General features: G+C 41.7%; 1 protein-coding gene across 1 annotated transcript in view; it reads left to right on the forward strand.

Annotated features, from left to right (window-relative positions):
• Nucleotides 1-15,138, forward strand: part of LOC118359299 (D(4) dopamine receptor-like) — a 28,187-nt gene extending 13,049 nt beyond the window's left edge. Inside the window, exon 4 of the mRNA XM_035737773.2 lies at nucleotides 14,416-15,138. Within this exon, the coding sequence (XP_035593666.1) occupies nucleotides 14,416-14,627 (212 nt within the window). The 3' untranslated portion in view covers nucleotides 14,628-15,138. The remainder of the gene's footprint in view (nucleotides 1-14,415) is intronic.
• Nucleotides 15,139-19,538: the final 4,400 nt, after the last annotated feature.

Genomic DNA, 19,538 nt, shown 5'->3' on the forward strand with positions numbered 1-19,538 from the left:
TTATAGAGCTAACGGAATGATCACAACACATAGGTTGTAATATGGCTTTTTGTTTCCTGTATTGGCTTCCCCGGTGATTTTACCCACGCACCGCTACCGATCTTGACTCAGAAAAGGTTTGTGGCCACTGTTCTACAAATATGTAAACGGGGGCACGCTCACACCCCATATATCTCACTGGACTCATACGACAGCAGGGAGAGTTCTGAGGTCCGGATTGGATGCATGTAGAAACTGTCCATTTATGGAGAATATCCTAGTTCCGTATATGAAATTCATGACATGCGTTTCTGGAACATGTTTACTACTTATATCTAATCAAATGTCAGATATCCGGAAATACATACAGTAGATAAAGATAGATATCCCTTGATATGGACCCTTTTCGCCTAGTATTCACCATATTAAAACGAGAGTTCAGTTCACGTAACAGTTGACTTTAATAACTAGGGCTTTACAATGAGTATGGTTCTGCACAGTCAGATTGGATAGTTTGATTAATATAATAATTTTATTAAAACGTTTACATGCTTTGCAATAAGAACGAATCCCATAATAATGCTGTTTACATGGACACATCTGAAATCAGGCTGCCTGATGGCACTCTGATAAATGCAGAGAATCGCCAATGAAAATAAACGTTCTACCACAGTGAACATGTTATTTTTGGGAAGCATATTTGATTCTGAGTTTGGACATATAAAGTTTTATGTGAAAACGACTTTTACGATGCAGACATTGTTGTTCCGAACTCACTTTTCTCGCGCTAAAGCAGGAGGCTCGCTCGGCTGGTGCTCGCACATGCAGATCAAATACACCGCTGGAACGCCGATTAAGGTGTTTACATATCGTAATAATTTGAAAGATTGCTCAGAAAAATCAAGTGTTTTAATCAGTGTATGTTTACTTCGATTTTGACCAGAGTAAGGTGTTAACATGACTTTTGCATAATCTGCCCACTGCCATAATCCGTTTAATATGGAATTATTAGTGTGCATGTAAATGTACTGAATGACTGATTATTTTGGGGGGTTAGTGGGTTAAAACCTTCCAAGAAGTCACAGACTGCACGGAGGAACATGTCAAAATGCAGAATTTAGGCCCTTTAGCAAGTCTTTATTCATATAGAAAATTCATATTTATTGAATTCTCAATGTGGTCACTACAATTGTTTTAGTCATTTAGATGCATTTAAATGCATGTTAGTGTTTTTGGTATCCTCTGGTATGTGTCAAGTACAATAAAAATGCATCTTGACAAACTATATTGTAGCGCTGGCAGCCTTTTAAGAAGACTTGGAGGCGTTGCTTGTTAGGGGTGTGGCTTTCTTGTAGAGCTTTTTGGCCTCCCATGACCCGGATTGTCATGCCAGTTAATGTGTTATGTTGTGCTCTGTGCTTTAAGGTTAAGCTTCTACATGTAAAAATATATATTTTAAAATACATTCCCAATGCATTAAACATACATTGAGTCTACAACACATTAAGATCATATGCCCTTTCTTTTCTGATCCATTATTCATTTCACGTGTAAAGAGACATGGACTGTGTGTATGTGTGCCAATCAGAGGGTGAATAGGCAAGAACAAGTATTTACGTGCCATTGAACAGGGTATATGGTAGTACGTGCCAGGTTTGTTTCAAGAACTGTAGCACTGCTGGGGTTTTCATGCTCAACAGTGTATCAACAATGGTCCACCACCAAAAGGTCATCCAGCCAACTTGAAAAACTATTGGAAGCATTGGAGTCAACATGGGCCAGCATCTCTGGGGAACGCTTCCGACACCGTGTAGAATCCATGCCCTGATGAATTGAGGCTCAATATTAGGAAGGTGTTCCTAATGTTTGGTAAACTCAATGCATATACATTTAAAGTACATTCCGTAATATGTTTGAATGTGTGTAAAAAAAAAGTTTTTTAAAAATACATTATTTTGCCAATTTTAGATGTTTCACATTCATCCTAAAATATGTATCAAAATATATATTTTAAATGTAATTATTTTCGTATAGGAAACGATGTGTCATACAAAGAATACAAGCACAAGTTGAACGCTGGCTTCAAGCATGAAATAGCAAAACAGGTTTCATCAACAACATAGTGACAGATCTTACAGCATTGAACTGGAGTTCCACATGGTATTTCTCTCAGCAACCCAGCCACACAACAACCGCAAGAGATTTGTCGTAAATATTTTTGAGGGTCCATCTTCTGTGCACTGAGTGGTCTGAGTCATCAACACGAGAACTAACATACCACTCTAGCTATACAACGCTTTCTAAAACCTCACCTCTGGCCTAAAGTCTTGTGTGGTCCTTTCAATGTTTTTACTCTCTAAACAGTTGTCTTTCTTACGTGTAAAGACCTTGTTAAGGAAAAAGGATAAACAGGGTCATTATTGGGCCTAATGAGTCATTATGATACCCTAGCCAACATTGGCGAATTACCTTAACTCTCAATCCAATCATTATGTAAGGTTTGCCTGAGGCCTTAAGACCTAGAGAGGGAGTTATCCCTACAGCGTCAGCATATTGTTGTGTAGAGGGCTCAGCCTTCTGACTGGCTGCATGGACCTGGAAACACAGCTGAGTAAACACAGATGAATGATCATCGACAGTGATCATGGAGTATGGAGTCTTGGAAGATTTGCCCCATTGTGGACTACTGTGGACAACTCTGATTTTTTTTCTCCACTAATTGGTATTTTGTCCCAATCACCTCAGATCTTTTCACATCAGATATTTTTTAGAGCTGATCTAATTGGTCAAAATACCAATTAGTGGTGTAAAAATATCAGAATTGTGCTTCCTGTGTAAAACCTGTCAACGAGAATCCAAGCTGACTGTAGGCCATGTGTTGGAATGTTCATGTATTCTACAACTATCAGTGGATGCTGCAGAGGGGAGGATGGCTCATAATAATGCCTGAAACAGAGCGAATGGATTTCTTTTAAACCTTTATTTAACTAGGCAAGTGAGTTATTTTACCAAAAGGCAAAAGGCCTCCTGCGGGGACAGGGATGGGGATTAAAAATAAAAAATGTATTAAATGAAAATATAGGACAACACACACAAGATGACAAGAGAGAAAACACTACATAAGAGACCTAAGACAACAACATTGCATGGCAGTAACACATGACAACACAGCATGGTAGCAACAACATGAGAACAACGTGGTAGCACCACAACATGGTAGCAGCGCAAAACAGGGTACAAACATTATTAGACACAGACAACAGCAGAAAGGGCAATACAAAACATCACGCAAAGCAGCCACAACTGTCAGTAAGAGTGTCCATGATTGAGGCTTTGAATGAAGAGATTGAGATAAAACTGTCCAGTTTAAGTGTTTGTTGCAGCTTGTTCCAGTCGTTAGCTGCAGTGAACTGAAAAGACTTGCGACCAAGGGATGTGTGTGCCTTTGGGACCTTTAACAGAATGTGACTGGCAGAACAGGTGTTGTATGTGGAGGATGAGGGCTGCAGTATATACAGTGGGGCAAAAAAGTATTTAGTCAGCCACCAATTGTGCAAGTTCTCCCACTTAAAAAAGATGAGAGAGGCCTGTAATTGTCATCATAGGTACACTTCAACTATGACAGACAAAATGAGAAAAAAAATCCAGAAACACACATTGTAGATTTTTTAATGAATTTATTTGCTAATTATGGTGGAAAACAAGTATTTGGTCATCTACAAACAAGCAAGATTTCTGGCACTCACAGACCTGTAACTTCTTCTTTAAGAGGCTCCTCAGTCCTCCACTCGTTACCTGTATTAATGGCACCTGTTTGAACTTGTTATCTGTATAAAAGACACCTGTCCACAACCTCAAACAGTCACACTCCAAACTCCACTATGGCCAAGACCAAAGAGCTGTCAAAGGACACCAGAAACAAAATTGTAGACCTGCACCAGGCTGGGAAGACTGAATCTGCAATAGGTACGCAGCTTGGTTTGAAGAAATCAAATGTGGGAGCAATTATTAGGAAATGTGTGGTCCTTCTGTAGCTCAGTTGGTAAATGGCGCTTGTAACGCCAGGGTAGTGGGTTCGATTCCCGGGACCACCCATACGTAGAATGTATGCACACATGACTGTAAGTCGCTTTGGATAAAAGCGTCTGCTAAATGGCATATATATAAATGGAAGACATACAAGATCACTAATAATCTCCCTCGATCTGGGGCTCTGTTGAATTTATTATGGATTTATTATGGATAAATGAATAAACAATATCCCCATTTTAAATAGAATTGTGTCTAGATAAACTTATACTCTGTATGTTGAAATAGACAATATGAGTTCATAGGAAGAAATTGTGTGACAGGAGAAAGGAGTAATAAAACCATTCCAACTGGGCAGGAACAAATGGGTTGTGGACTGTGTAAACACATAAGGTCGTTAGCCTATGGTTGACCCAACCTGAAACTTAGCTCTGGGATTTTTAGATTAGGCAGAGAGTGCATTTCTAGGGTTTCTGTTAATTAAACCTGTCAGTTCAGTGGTGATCGATAATGTTGAGGGGTCAAAAGTTATCTGGGAGTGTGTTGGTAAGATAGAATGAACTTTTCACCGTACTTTGTCCTGTCGAGAGGGGGGGGGGGTTGTTTAAGACAGTGAAATGACGTCATGATATGTATTTAAACTGATGCATTTGTTTTGAATGGAAGCGCGCTCCGAGAATAAATTCTATTACCTATTATTTAAAGACTGGTCTGCGTCTATTTTATGCAAACAAGAAATCTTACAAAATTCTCATAAAATAGACGAAGGGCTTTCAATTGATGAAAACACATCGGCATAATTCAATTATACTAACAGGCTCCACGCAAGATCTCACCCCGTGGGGTCAAAATGATCACAATAACGTTGAGCAAAAATCCCAGAACCACACGGGGGGACCTAGTGAATGACCTGCAGAGAGCTGGGACCAAAGTAACAAAGCCTACCATCAGTAACACACTACGCCACCAAGGACTCAAATCCTGCAGTGCCAGACGTGTCCCCCTGCTTAAGCCAGTACATGTCCAGGCCCGTCTGAAGTTTGCGAGAGAGCATTTGGATGATCCAGAAGAAGATTGGGAGAATGTCATATGGTCAGATGAAACCAAAATATAACTTTTTGGTAAAAACTTAGCTCGTCGTGTATGGAGGACAAAGAATGCTGAGTTGCATCCAAAGAACACCATACCTACTGTGAAGCATGGGGGTGGAAACATCATGCTTTGGGGCTGTTTTTCTGCAAAGGGACCAGGACGACTGATCCGTGTAAAGGAAAGAATGAATGGGTCCATGTATCATGAGATTTTGAGTGAAAACCTCCTTCCATCAGCAAGGGCATTGAAGATGAAACGTGGCTGGATCTTTCAGCATGACAATGATCCCAAACACACCGCCCGGGCAACGAAGGAGTGGCTTCGTAAGAAGCATTTCAAGGTCCTGGAGTGGCCTAGCCAGTCTCCAGATCTCAACTCCATAGAACATCTTTGGAGGGAGTTGAAAGTCCGTGTTGCCCAGCAACAGCCCCAAAACATCACTGCTCTAGAGAAGATCTGCATGGAGGAATGGGCCAAAATACCAGCAACAGTGTGTGAAAACCTTGTGAAGACTTACAGAAAACGTTTGACCTCTGTCATTGCCAACAGAGGGTATATAACAAAGTATTGAGATAAACTTTTGTTATTGACCAAATATTTATTTTCCACCATAATTTGCAAATAAATTCATTAAAAATCATACAATGTGATTTTCTGGATTTTTTTCCCTCATGTCTGTCATAGTTGAAGTGAACCTATGATGAAAATTACAGGCCTCTCATCTTTTTAAGTGGGAGAACTTGCACAATTGGTGGCTGACTAAATACTTTTTTGCCCCACTGTATCTCAGATAGGGGGAGTGAGGCCTAAGAGGGTTCTTATAAATAAGCATCAACCAGTGGGTCTTGCGACAGGTATACAGAGTTTACCCGTTTACAGAAGAGTATATAGAGTGCCGTAATGTGTCCTATAAGGAGCATTGGTGGCAAATCTGATGGCTGAATGGTAAAGAACATCTAACCGCTTGAGAACCCATACCTGCCGATCTATAAATTGCGTCTCCTTAATCTAGCATGGGTAGGATGGTCATCTGGATCAGGGTTAGTTTGGCAGCTGAGGTGAAAGAGGAGCGATTACGATAGAGGACACAAAGTCTAGATTTAACTTTAGCCTGCAGTTTTGATATCTTCTGAGAGAAGGACAGTGTACCGTCTACCCATACTCCCAAGTACTTGTATGAGGTGACTACCTCAAGCTCTAAACCCTCAGCGGTAGTAATTAGGGATGCACAATCTATCGGTGAAGATAACGCCGATGTGCAAAGCTGAAACTTCACTGCTTGACATGTATGATGAAATCCTGGTTGAGAAGGAAACTACTGAACAAATGAACAACAAAACAGCACAGCAAGTAAGTGAAAGAAATAGGTTTTGATGATGTTTTACTGATAATGGGGACATACGTAAATGGCAACAAAATGACTTTTTGGTCAGTGTGGTGTGTGTATATGTGTGTAACCTTTACTTAACTAGGCAAGTCAGTAAAGGGCAGAGAAAGCTTGTTGGACACTAAGAACGCTTTGTAGTAGAGCGTTTAACACAAAATCCGGGGAGGGGCCTACAAGAATGAAATGGTCTACCGTATCAAAACTTTAAAATAGCAGTGCAAGATTGCTTAGAATCAAGGGCAATGGTGACATTTCCCTTGAGAGGAACCCAGATTACTTACCAAAGAATACTATAGACATCAATAACATTTTTCCAACACTTTTGATAAATAGGGCAAAATAGAAATAGGCCTATTAGCAGTTAGGATCAGATTGATCTCCCCGTTTAAATAAAGGATTAACCGTGGCTGCCTTCAAACCAATGGGAACCTCCCCAGAGAGGAGACAGGTCGAAAATGTCACAGATTGGCTTGCCGATCATAGGGGCCGCAACCTTAAAGACGAAAGGATCTAAACCATCTGTTTAAGGTGCTACTTTAGCACCTCGGACTCAGTGACCGCCAGCAGGGAGAAACTTTGTAGCAGGGCAGGGTAAAAAGAGGGAGTTTAATGCTTAAAACCAGCTAATCAAATTGTTTGGGGACAGACTTGGTGGAGACAACCGTGCTCTGAAGGTGATCCTTGGTAAAGATTGTCACTCCCCCACCTTTAGAAGATCTGTCTTGCCAAAAAAGGTTAGAACCAGAAAGGTTAACATCAGTGTTCAAAACACTCTTTCATAACCACGTCTCAGTAATGACCAAAACATCTGGATTGGAGCTGTGAACCCACACTTTCAATTGATCCATTTTAGGTAATAAGTTTCTAGTGTTAACGTGGAGAAAACTCAGGCTTTTACGAGAGCAGAAATCAGTGAAACAGATATCAGAGCCGTCAGAATTGGGGATAGCAACAGTAGATGGGCCAGAGTGTACATGCACATTTCTAGATATCATCAACAGTAATACAATCAAGACACGGCAGAGGACAGGGAGCTCTGCAGTGTTGATTCATGACATTTGAATGTGCATTAAATGGCAACAAGATCATATTATACAGCAATTTCATCAGTTAACATGAATACAAAGCCGGCAAGAGGTGGTTAGAAAAGTCTGTGTAACCAATAGAGTCAGAGTCCCGAGTGTGGGAACAAACATGGTCTGTCCCACGGTTGGGTAAACAAGAAGGTTCATAGTCAACAAAGCATGCAGGAGTCATGAGGCACATAGCAAAATGCACAAGAAAAATATATAACTAGCCATTTGTAAGTTCAGAGTCACTCGCCCCAACAGTGTCTGTGTGCTGAAGGAGAGCGACAGCTCGGGAGAGAGGGGGGAGTGTGGTGGGGGTACCTATACCAGACAGGGGGAGACAGGCCACAGCAGACGGTGAACAGATCGCCAGGTGGAATCCAAGCAGCAGTGCAGCAGACAACGGGAGTAGGTGCCACACCCACTTGGGAGAAGCTTTTATTTCTGGAGGCAGATTTCTTGTAGAAAATGTCAGTGGATGGTCTGTGAACAGCGGGAGGGGGCTTCAAGGCCTCTGGATTTGGGTGGTGTAGCCTACCAAGGCTTTGACACCTCTCACTTCACACCTCAGTACTAATTGAAGTTGTATCTGGTCTGACTGGTCTGTCTCAGTTCCAGGAGTTTTGATCTGGAGTGAAGGTTATGCTGTGGAATTGCATCAAACATATAGAAACCATGTGTTTGATACTTATCCACTTATTCCTCTCTAGCTATTACCACGAGCCAGTCCCCCCCAATTAAGATGCCACCAACCTCCTGTGAGACCTAGAACAATCATTCACGCTGTAGGGGTTAAAACTGCTAAATATGCTCACTAAAATACACAGTGCCTTCAGAAAGTATTCACACCCATAGTGGTGGCTGCATCATGTTATAGGTATGCTTGTAATCGTTAAGGACTGAGGAGTTTTTCAGGATAAAAAATAAACAGAATGGAGTTAAGCACAGGCAAAATCCTATAGGAAAACCTGGTTCAATATGTTTTCCACCAGACAGAGATTAATTCACCTTTCAGCAGGACAATAACCTAAAACACAAGGCCAAATCTACACTGGAGTTGCTGACCAAGAAGACAGTGAATGTCCTGAGTGGCCGAGTTACCGTTTTGACTTAAATATACTTGAAAATCTATGGAAAGACCTGAAAATGGTTGTCTAGCGATGAACAACAACCAATTTCACAGTTCTTGAAGAATTTACAAAACAATAAATGGGTAAATGTTGCACCATCCAGATGAGGAAAGTTCTTAGAGACTGACTCAGAAAGAGTTAGATGTAATCGCTGCCGTAGGTGCATCTACAAAGTATTTACTCAGGGGTGTGAATATTTATGATATTTCTGTATTTCCTTTTCAATAAATTTCAGTTAATGGATGTGTCAACATTTAATGCTAAAGCTCAGAAAACAAACAAGATTCTACGCTACAAAAAGACAGGGTAATGTATTACCAAATGTAAAGGACAATTATCCGGAGCAAGGGCACTTCTAGCATTGCACACATTCTTTAATGCAGTTTTCCCCCTTGAGAAGTTTTGTGCCTGCTTTATAAGCCAGAGAGACAATCCTGTAGTCTTTCGCAGTAGATGCACACACACATATTCTGGTTGTCTGCCTATTGGAGGGTACGGGCAGAGGGCATGGCAGGAAATTGTTCTGGATGATCCTTACAATACCCAGGCCACAATCATCCACACTGGAAAGTCACACACTAAAGGAGCAGCACACACACACACACACACACACACACACACACACACACACACACACACACACACACACACACACACACACACACACACAGCTAAATGAGTCTACTAGGACAGAGAGAGAAAAAGGGGGAGAAAGATAAGGGGAGAGGGGAAGGAGCGGGGAGAAAGAGAGAAGCTCCGTCACCGTCAATTAGCCTTGTGTCCTTGTGCTATCTGTGAGTCTATCTATCCAGGGATGATGTAGATTAATGGAGTTGGTGAATTCATTGAAAAGGTATGTCAGAACTGAAGCGTGGCCTATAGTATGGAATTTGAGGGAGCTTTCAGGGAGTATTTCAAACCCTGTGTTCAAGAGTCAATGTGAAGAGGGAACAACAAAATCTATTCCCCCTCAGGAGACTGAAAATATTTGGCATGGGTCCTCAGATCCTCAAAAGGTTCTACAGCTGCACCATCGAGAGCATCCTGACTGGTCGCATCACTGCCTGGTATGGCAACTGCTCGGTCTCCGACCGCAAGGCACTATAGATGGTAATGGGAACGGCCCAGTAGATCACTGGGGTCAAGATTCCTGCCATCCAGGACCTCTATACCTGGCGGTGTCAGAATAAGGCCTTAAAAATTGTCAAAGACTCCAGCCACCCTAGTCATAGACTGTTCTCTCTGCTACCACACGGCAAGCCGTACCGGAGCACCAAGTCTAGGTCCAAGAGGCTTCTAAACAGCTTCTACCCCCAAGACATAAGACTCCTGAACATCTAGTCAAATGGCTACCCAGACTATTTGCAGTGCCCCCCCCCACCCCCCTCTTTTATACCGCTGCTATTCTCTGTTGTTATCTATGCATAGTCACTTTAATAACTATACCTACATGTACATACTACCTCGACTAACCGGTGCCCCCACACATTGACAAGTCAATAAAATAGATTTGAAATAACGGTTGATCTTATCTGAATCAGGATACTAACAGAAATAGTAACTTACACTGCAGTAGTAGCCTACATTGTAAATAAATAGTTATGTGGGGAAAAGACTAATAGATGCCTCAAAGTCAGGTGGTGTCTGAAAATAGGGGACTCTTGGAGAGAAGACACCATTCCAACCAGCCTCACTCAAGCCTTCCATCCTTTTCTTTATTTAATAGTAGGAGGTGAGAATGGATCTGCAACAACTCCAAATAGCAGGAGTGTTGGAGCTGTCTGGTCAGAACTGACTCAGAAACCCAGAAACACATTATTCCATTAGATAACGCTTTCCTAATCCTGGCCCTGGGGGTTTATAATAAGACGCCCTATGACAGGTTTCCCAACTGGTAGCCTACGGGACGGATTTCACAAGTGGGTTTATTTGGTCCCCCAAGTTATCTGAGCAAAAAAAAAAAAAAAAAAAATTATAATTATATATATATATATATATATATATATACATATACATATACACATATACACACACACACACACACACACACACACACACACACACACACACACACACACACACACACACACACACACACACACACACACACACACACACACACACACAGTACCAGTCAAAAGTTTGGATACACCTACTCATTCAAAAGGTTACTCTTGATTTGTACTATTTTCTACATTGTAGAATAATAGTGAAGACATCAACATAACACATATGGAATCATGTAGTAACCCAAAAAGTGTTAATCAAATAAAAAAATATTTGATATTTGAGATTCTTCAAAGTAGCCACCCTTTGCAGAGATGACAGCTTTGCACATTCTTGGCATTCTCTTAAACAGCTTTACCTGGTAAAAATAAAGAAAAATCCTTGAATGAGTAGGTGTGTCCAAACTTTTAACTGGTACTGTATATACAGTTGAAGTCGGAAGTATACATACACCTTAGCCAAATACATTTAAATTGAGTTTTTCACAATTCCTGACATTTAATCTTCGTAAAAATTCCCTGTCCGAGGTCAGTTAGGATCACCACTTTATTTTAAGATTGTGAAATGTCAAAATAATAGGAGGGATAATTATTTATTTAGCTTTCATTTCTTTCATTGCCTTCCAAGTGGGTCAGAAGTTTACATACAATCAATGAGTATTTAGTAGCATTGCCTTTAGAATGTTTAATTTGTGTCAAACGTTTTGGGTAGCCTTCCACAAGCTTCCCACAATAAGTTGGATCAATTTTGACCCATTCTCCCTGACAGAGCTGGTGTAACTGAGTAAGGTTTGTAGGCCTCCTTGCTCACACATGCTTTTTCAGTTCTGCCCACACATTTTCTATAGGATTGAGGTCAGGGCTTTGTTATGGCCACTCCAATACCTTGACTTTGTTGTCGTTAAGCCATTTTGCCACAACTTTGGAAGTATGCTTGGGGTTATTGTCCATTTGGAAGACACATTTGCGACCAAGCTTTAACTTCCTGACTGATGTCTTGAGATGTTGCTTCAATATATCCTCGTAATTTTCCTACCTCATGATGCCATCTGTTTTGTGAAGCACACTGGTCCCTCCTGCAGCAAAGCACCCCCACAACATGATGCTGCCACCCCCGTGCTTCACAGCTGGGATGGTGTTCTTCGGCTTGCAAGCCTCCCCATTTTTCCTCCAAACATAATAACGATGGTCATTATGGCCAAACAGTTCTGTTTTTGTTTCATCAGAACAGAGGACAATTCTCCAAAAAGTACAATCTTTGTCCCCATGTGCAGTTGCAAACTGTAGCTTTTTTTATGGCAGTTTTGGAGCAGTGGCTTCTTCCTTGCTGAGCAGTCTTTCATTGGAGCAGGGGCTTCTTCCTTGCTGAGCAGCCTTTCAGGTTATGTCGATATAGGACTTGTTTTACTGTTGATATAGATACTTTTGTACCCGTTTCCTCCAGCATCTTCACACGGTCCTTTGCTGTTGTTCTGGGATTGATTTTCACTTTTCGCAACAAAGTACGTTAATCTCTAGGAGACAGAACGCGTCTCCTTCCTGAGCGGTATGACGGCTGCGTGGTCCCATGGTGTTTATACTTGTGTACTATTGTTTGTACAGATGAACGTGGTACATTCAGGCATTTTTTTTCTCTGAGGTCTTGATTTCTTTAGATTTCCCATGATGTCAAGCAAAGAGGCGCTGAGTTAGGCCTTGAAATACATCCACAGTTACGCCTCCAATTGACTCAAATTATGTAAATTAGCCTATCAGAAGCTTCTAAAGCCATGACATCATTTTCTGGAATTTTCCAAGCTGTTTAAAGTCAGTCAACTTACTGTATGTCATCTTCTGACCCACTGGAATTGTGATACAGTGAAATAATCTGTCTCTAAACAATTGTTGGAAAAATTACTTGTGTCATGCACAAAGTAGATGTCCTAACCAATTTGCCAAAACTATATTTTGTAAACAAGAAATTTGTGGAGTAGTTGAAAAATGAGTTGTAATGACTCCAACGTAAGTGTATGTAAACTTTTGCATGTTCATTACATTTGCAAAAATGTCTAAAAACATGTTTTCACTTTGTCATTATGGGGTATTGTGTGTGAAAAAAAAACAAGGGTCTCTCCTTGGCCCAGCCAGAGGGGAATGGCAGGAGTGATGGATATCTCTAATATAATTCAATGGTTCAAACACAAACCAAGGTAGATTTCTGGTGGGAAGGAACTCTACATTACATTGGATAAGACTATCTTATTCATGCTCCTGAGGGACCTACATTAGATGACAAGGAGACTTTATTCACAGTTCAGAGCTTCTCTGAGGAATGCTGAACCGATGGAAAAAAATCAAATGCTATTTCTGCCTCACATTCAGCTGTTCAACCAAAGCCCTCCCTCCACAGTAAGTGAATGAGTCGGAGAAAGGAAAGCCCAGCTTCCAGAGAGAGTTGGTGCTCAGAGCAGGGATATGTCCCAAATGACACCCTATTCCCTATAAAGTGCACTACATTTAAACAGGGCCCATATGGCTATGATCAGTAGTGCACTATATAGGGAATAGGGTGCCATTTGGGATGGAACCCAGACCTCCCCATGCAGGATGGAACAGTTTGTTTCTGATCCATCACTCATCCTAACCCCCATTCTAGATTATTAATAGAAATCTCATCAGCATTTCTGAATTATTCAGCCGAGCGGGGGCTAGGCAGGGAAGCTGGCTGACTGGTATAGTTCGAACGGTGGTGGAGGAGCATTTGTAGCACAGTTTATCTTATATATACCCTACACCTGTATACACCCTTCTCATTTCTCTGCAGGCATACTTCTTTACGTACAAACATCATTTGATCTGGCAAGGTTCTGCTTATATCTGAAGTTTTCACCCAATATACTTTGCTCCTGTATGAGCAATTGGTTTATGTATGGGCCAGTGTTTGATTGAAAATGTAATTTTCCTACTTACAATCCAGATCGGTTCCGTTTTATTACCATAGTCGCGTCGCGCTGATAGGAAATTACACTAACATTTTTTTTGCACCTTAAATTTTTTTACATCTATATCACACCATGGGGATATGATCACACTTCATGATGTATATGTAATTGAGCTCTCAGTGATGTGTAGAATCTATTCAGCAGTGCCTCTTCAGGCTACTTCAATCTGAAATACATTCATCTGGATGGGGCTTTAAGAGGGGGGCGGCTTACAGTAGTTCTGGGCTCAGTCTTTGATTTTGATTGTGTTTGACTTGATCATTATTGCTCGCTATATCTTTTCCAATTGGCCGCTCATTCATGTCCTCAAAGTAAGACTCATCATATATTGAGCAATTCCAGTTTTATTAAATGTGGGATGCGTTCCAAATGGCACCCTGTTCCCTATAAAGTGCACTACATTTGACCAAAGCTCTTTGGGCCCTGATCAAAAAGTAGAGCACTATAAAAGGGGAAAGGGTGCCATTGGGAACACAAGCATAGCAATACATTTTCAAGCCTGTGTTAGCCTGACATACAATCCTTTCATAAATGAGAGAACTCTTAGAGGTGTAATTTTACTGCGATCCCTGTGGTTTGCGAAATCTAAACCTCCCTCTTTGTGTGTGTGTCTGTGCCCATTCGTGCCATTCTGCCTGTGCGCATGTTTTCCTATGCTTGTTCCCATGTACCTTCCTGCGTTTGTGCGCTTGTGTATGTGCCTGACTACCTCTGTGTATGTGTGTGTCGATTCCATCCCAGGTGTCTTCCTGTTCTGCTGGACCCCGTTCTTCGTGGTCCACACCATGCGGGCCCTGTGTGCCACCTGCTTCATCCCCCCCGCCCTGATGAGTATTGTCACCTGGCTAGGCTACGTCAACAGCGCCGTCAACCCCATCATCTACACGGTCTTCAACACAGAGTTCAGGAACTACTTCAAGAAATTCATCCACAGCTGCTGTACATACCGGTAGACAAGACGGCACAGCTAGCCTGGTTCCAGATCTGTTTGTGCTATCTCGCAAACTCTTATGGTCAACTCCTATGGCAATGTGAGTTGGCAACACAGCACAAACATATCTGGGGCCAGGGTAAGCCACCACCGCCAATAAATGGACAAGAAAGCACAAACGATACCATTGTATAGATGTGACAATATCAAATCTGAGCTTTGTTGTACAGTATATCTTGCCATTACATATTTTTCTCCCAATTGGGATTTTATTTTTGTACATAATAATGTTTTCTGTTGATTTAAGCTTGTGATTTATCTTACTGTGACAGAAATGTTTGTTTGTCAGCTGGCCATATGCCGTTTCAATGTTTATTGTGGAAATCTTTGTGATGAGGAATAGCATTGAATCCCTTCAACTAAAAAAGATATTCAGAAATAGAAGCCATTTCTGAGGTTATTAGAGGTAACTGAATGTGTACAAAATGAATCTTTAAGATTAAATGTTTTTTCACTTAAAATGAGGACTTCTGTCTTCTGAACATTGAGGACCTATGTTAAAAACATACTCCACGCCACCACTGCATCACACCTACCTCTCATCAACAACAAAAAATATAATTCTCCACACAACCACGACAATACTGCAAATCCTGAGATGACTCCTGACTTAGTCTGATAAAGATCGTCACAACAAAAGGAAACCTCTTTAAAAAATATCCCTCACGTCTGTACGGAAATTGAGGCTTTGACAAACTGAGAAGCGGTCAACTGAAAGGGCAAAAGAACAAAGAAAGTTTCCTCTGTGTTGCCTAGCAGCTCAAATCATGTATCCAAGACACGAAAATAACAAAAAATTGAGTCATGGTTCCAACCCAAGGAGAAAGCTTTGGGAGGGAGGATTAAATATGATGGAGCAATTTCAGACACCATCTGCTTGCAGTGTGACAGGTATTGAGAGAGTAATTTAAATCCACACACTTCTTCCCCCTCAGGATGATTGGTCCATTAGCCACAGGTGGATGACAGAGGTTAGCCTAGCAACAACATCAGGTGAAGACAGAGGCCAAAAACATTAGTTCCATTTCAAAATCAGGGAAGGGTAAACTAGTGTTGATGTGCTAACATAAAAGTCAACTCCAATTGAGGGCATTCAAAAGAGTGACCAGAAGAGTGACCTGTATATCTATGAACACATAACAGCTGTGAGTTGAAAGGTTTAATGTCAGTCCTTCCATAAACTTTGTTTTTCACACACCTCTTCATGAAAAGGTCTCGCTTACACTATGACATTCTTCTTCACTCTCCTCCAAGACAGCTGATGCGTATTTTATTCAAAGATATTCAAGTCTATCTCAACTAGGAGAATGGAGAGAAAGCAGAGAAGAACAATCTTTGGATAGGACTGCTGTAAAATGTGATTATGGAGGGGAAATTGTGGAGGTGGGTGGACAGAGAAGGAAGTGGGTGTCTCACTCCCAAGCTTTTAAGTAGACCTGAGTGTGTCATCTCTCATTACAATCACAAAGCTACAAAGCATCGGACTGTCTGCCAACAGATGGCCAAGGACAACTCTTCTAACTCCCTCCCGACCTCCCCATGATGCAAAGTAACTACTGGAGTGGTGTGAGTGTTTATGTCAGCAATAACGAGAAATGTGGAGGCGAAGCTACTCTTAAAATAAAGGATAACATCAAATGACAGCTGGGATACACCACTCTGCTTAGCAAGCACGTTGATGTCCAAGTCCACAGCTCATCTTCACATCCCTGGGCTCTCAGAGACCAAACTTCAGAGGGAAGTTTGTCTGTCTTTGTTCATTTTCCAATGTCATTGTGTGGCTTGTATGACAGACTGAGGTGTCTCAGATGTTTTTTTCTTCATATTGCCCTTTCCAGCTGGGTTTATCCAGACTACAGGCACTAATAACTGGGATAAATGCTCAGTCACTCTATATGGTGACAAATTCTTTAAAAAAATCCCGAGGCACTTTTCCTGAAAGGGTTACAGATTCACACAGGGTCCAAACCTAAACAAGTCTAGACAAAGGAGTTAGAAGTGAGCCATCTAACCATAATGAGATAAATTAATAGTGCATCCTCCTGCACACAGACTCCCTCCAATGAAACCTCTTTTCATGGAACTCGGTCACAGATTGAGAAAGGAAACTGTAGCACCAGCAGCAGCACCGTTTGGAAAGCCTCACCTTGGTAGAAGTGTTCCTGTTCTCCTGGGGTTAAATCTTTCCTCAGGTGCCCCAGGCCTGGGTCACAAATAGACCACAAATCTCACAACAGGTGCTAGCCTACAGGGTGCACACTGATTTGAAAGCAGTCAGTACCACAGGGATTCATAGCATACACACATAGTAATATGAAATGTCATGTTTCAACAGGTTCTATCAGTCAAAAGCAGTGCTTTTGGGGAATAGGGTACCATTTGGGACGCAGACCTTGTCATCCACTGAGATAGCAAGGTGCCTACTCCCCACGGACACTTCCCCAGCTCCCCTACTGGCAACCCAAATAGAAAAGCTCAAATTGCAGCAGTAAAGATGAACACAATGGGAGAATAAGTGAGTGACTCACTGCAATGTTGTTGCTTATAACCTGGGGTACAGGATAGGTGTTCACCATATGGGGCTTGTTGTTGCTTATAACCTGGGGTACAGGATAGGTGTTCATCATATGGGGCTTGTTGTTGCTTATAACCTGGGGTACAGGATAGGTGTTCACCATATGGGGCTTGTTGTTGCTTATAACCTGGGGTACAGGATAGGTGTTCACCATATGGGGCTTGTTGTTGCTTATAACCTGGGGTACAGGATAGGTGTTCACCATATGGGGCTTGTTGTTGCTTATAACCTGGGGTACAGGATAGGTGTTCATCATATGGGGCTTGTTGTTGCTTATAACCTGGGGTACAGGATAGGTGTTCATCATATGGGGTTTGTTGTTGCTTATAACCTGGGGTACAGGATAGGTGTTCACCATATGGGGCATGTTGTTGCTTATAACCTGGGGTACAGGATAGGTGTTCACCATATGGGGCTTGTTGTTGCTTATAACCTGGGGTACAGGATAGGTGTTCACCATATGGGGCATGTTGTTGCTTATAACCTGGGGTACAGGATAGGTGTTCACCATATGGGGCTTGTTGTTGCTTATAACCTGGGGTACAGGATAGGTGTTCATCATATGGGGTTTGTTGTTGCTTATAACCTGGGGTACAGGATAGGTGTTCACCATATGGGGCATGTTGTTGCTTATAACCTGGGGTACAGGATAGGTGTTCACCATATGGGGCTTGTTGTTGCTTATAACCTGGGGTACAGGATAGGTGTTCACCATATGGGGCATGTTGTTGCTTATAACCTGGGGTACAGGATAGGTGTTCACCATATGGGGCTTGTTGTTGCTTATAACCTGGGGTACAGGATAGGTGTTCACCATATGGGGCTTGTTGTTGCTTATAACCTGGGGTACAGGATAGGTGTTCATCAAATGGGGCTTGTTGTTGCTTATAACCTGGGGTACAGGATAGGTGTTCACCATATGGGGCTTGTTGTTGCTTATAACCTGGGGTACAGGATAGGTGTTCATCATATGGGGCTTGTTGTTGCTTATAACCTGGGGTACAGGATAGGTGTTCATCATATGGGGCTTGTTGTTGCTTATAACCTGGGGTACAGGATAGGTGTTCACCATATGGGGCTTGTTGTTGCTTATAACCTGGGGCTTGTTGTTGCTTATAACCTGGGGTACAGGATAGGTGTTCACCATATGGGGCTTGTTGTTGCTTATAACCTGGGGTACAGGATAGGTGTTCATCATATGTGGCTTGGCTCCAATTTCATTAATATGATTAAAATACTATATGCCAATCCCTCAGCCATAGTATTAAGAGGCACTACTTGCTACTACTACTCTGTTCCGTAACTACAAGTAGCAGGCTAGGTGATCCCATATTTTTATTGTCTATGGAGCTCCTGGTCCAGGCAATTTGAAAATCGATAGAAATTCCACCAATATCTCTCAATTCTACGGATTACATCATCTTACTATACACTGACGATATCTTACATTGTATAGATAAAGTATCTCAATCCCTCCCAAAAGCTTTGAAGATCATAGACAAATTCAGCACTTCCCTTGTCTCCCCCTTCTGGCTATTGGGATAAAATCCATAGCGGTTTCAAAATGTACAAAATGTTCAAAACATTAGGAACACCTTCGTAATATTGAGTTGCACCCTCTTTTGCCCTCAGAACAATCTCAATTCATCAGGGCATGAACTCTACAAGGTGTCGAAAGCATTCCACAGGGATGCTGGCCCATGTTGACTCCAATGCTTTCCACAACTTGTGTCAAGTTGGCTGGATGTCCTTTGGGTGGTGGACCATTCTTGATACACACAGAAACTGTTGAGCGTGAAAAACACAGCAACGTGGCAGTTCTTGACACATTCAAACCGGTACACCTGGCACCTACTACCAAGGGCACTTAAATATTTTGTCTCCTCCCCTTCATCTACACTGATTGAAGGTGATTTAACAAGAGACATCAATAAGGGATCATGACTTTCACCTGGTCAGTCTTATGTAAAGAGCAGGTGTTGCTACTGTTTTGTACACAGTGTATATGGCAAGGTAAGTGAGCCCGGATAAAACAAACAAACTTGCAAAAAGGAAAAGATGTAGGAGCACCACACATTATACTGTATTTCTGGGAATCAAAATGGCATGCCCATACTCCAGTATTTCACAATAATGCCTTGCGATACATATGTAGAGTGGACTTTTGTATCCCCCCATGGCTCAAATGTGGAATCCATACACTTACCGATATCATGGACAGTCATTGTTTGAGAACATTCCAAGATCTGAAAGACACATAACCAGGTAACTCTTTAAAAAAAATATTTACTTAGGTCA

Source organism: Oncorhynchus keta, chromosome 26 (genome assembly GCF_023373465.1).
Source record: "Oncorhynchus keta strain PuntledgeMale-10-30-2019 chromosome 26, Oket_V2, whole genome shotgun sequence".
NCBI classification, from domain to species: Eukaryota; Metazoa; Chordata; class Actinopteri; order Salmoniformes; family Salmonidae; genus Oncorhynchus; species Oncorhynchus keta.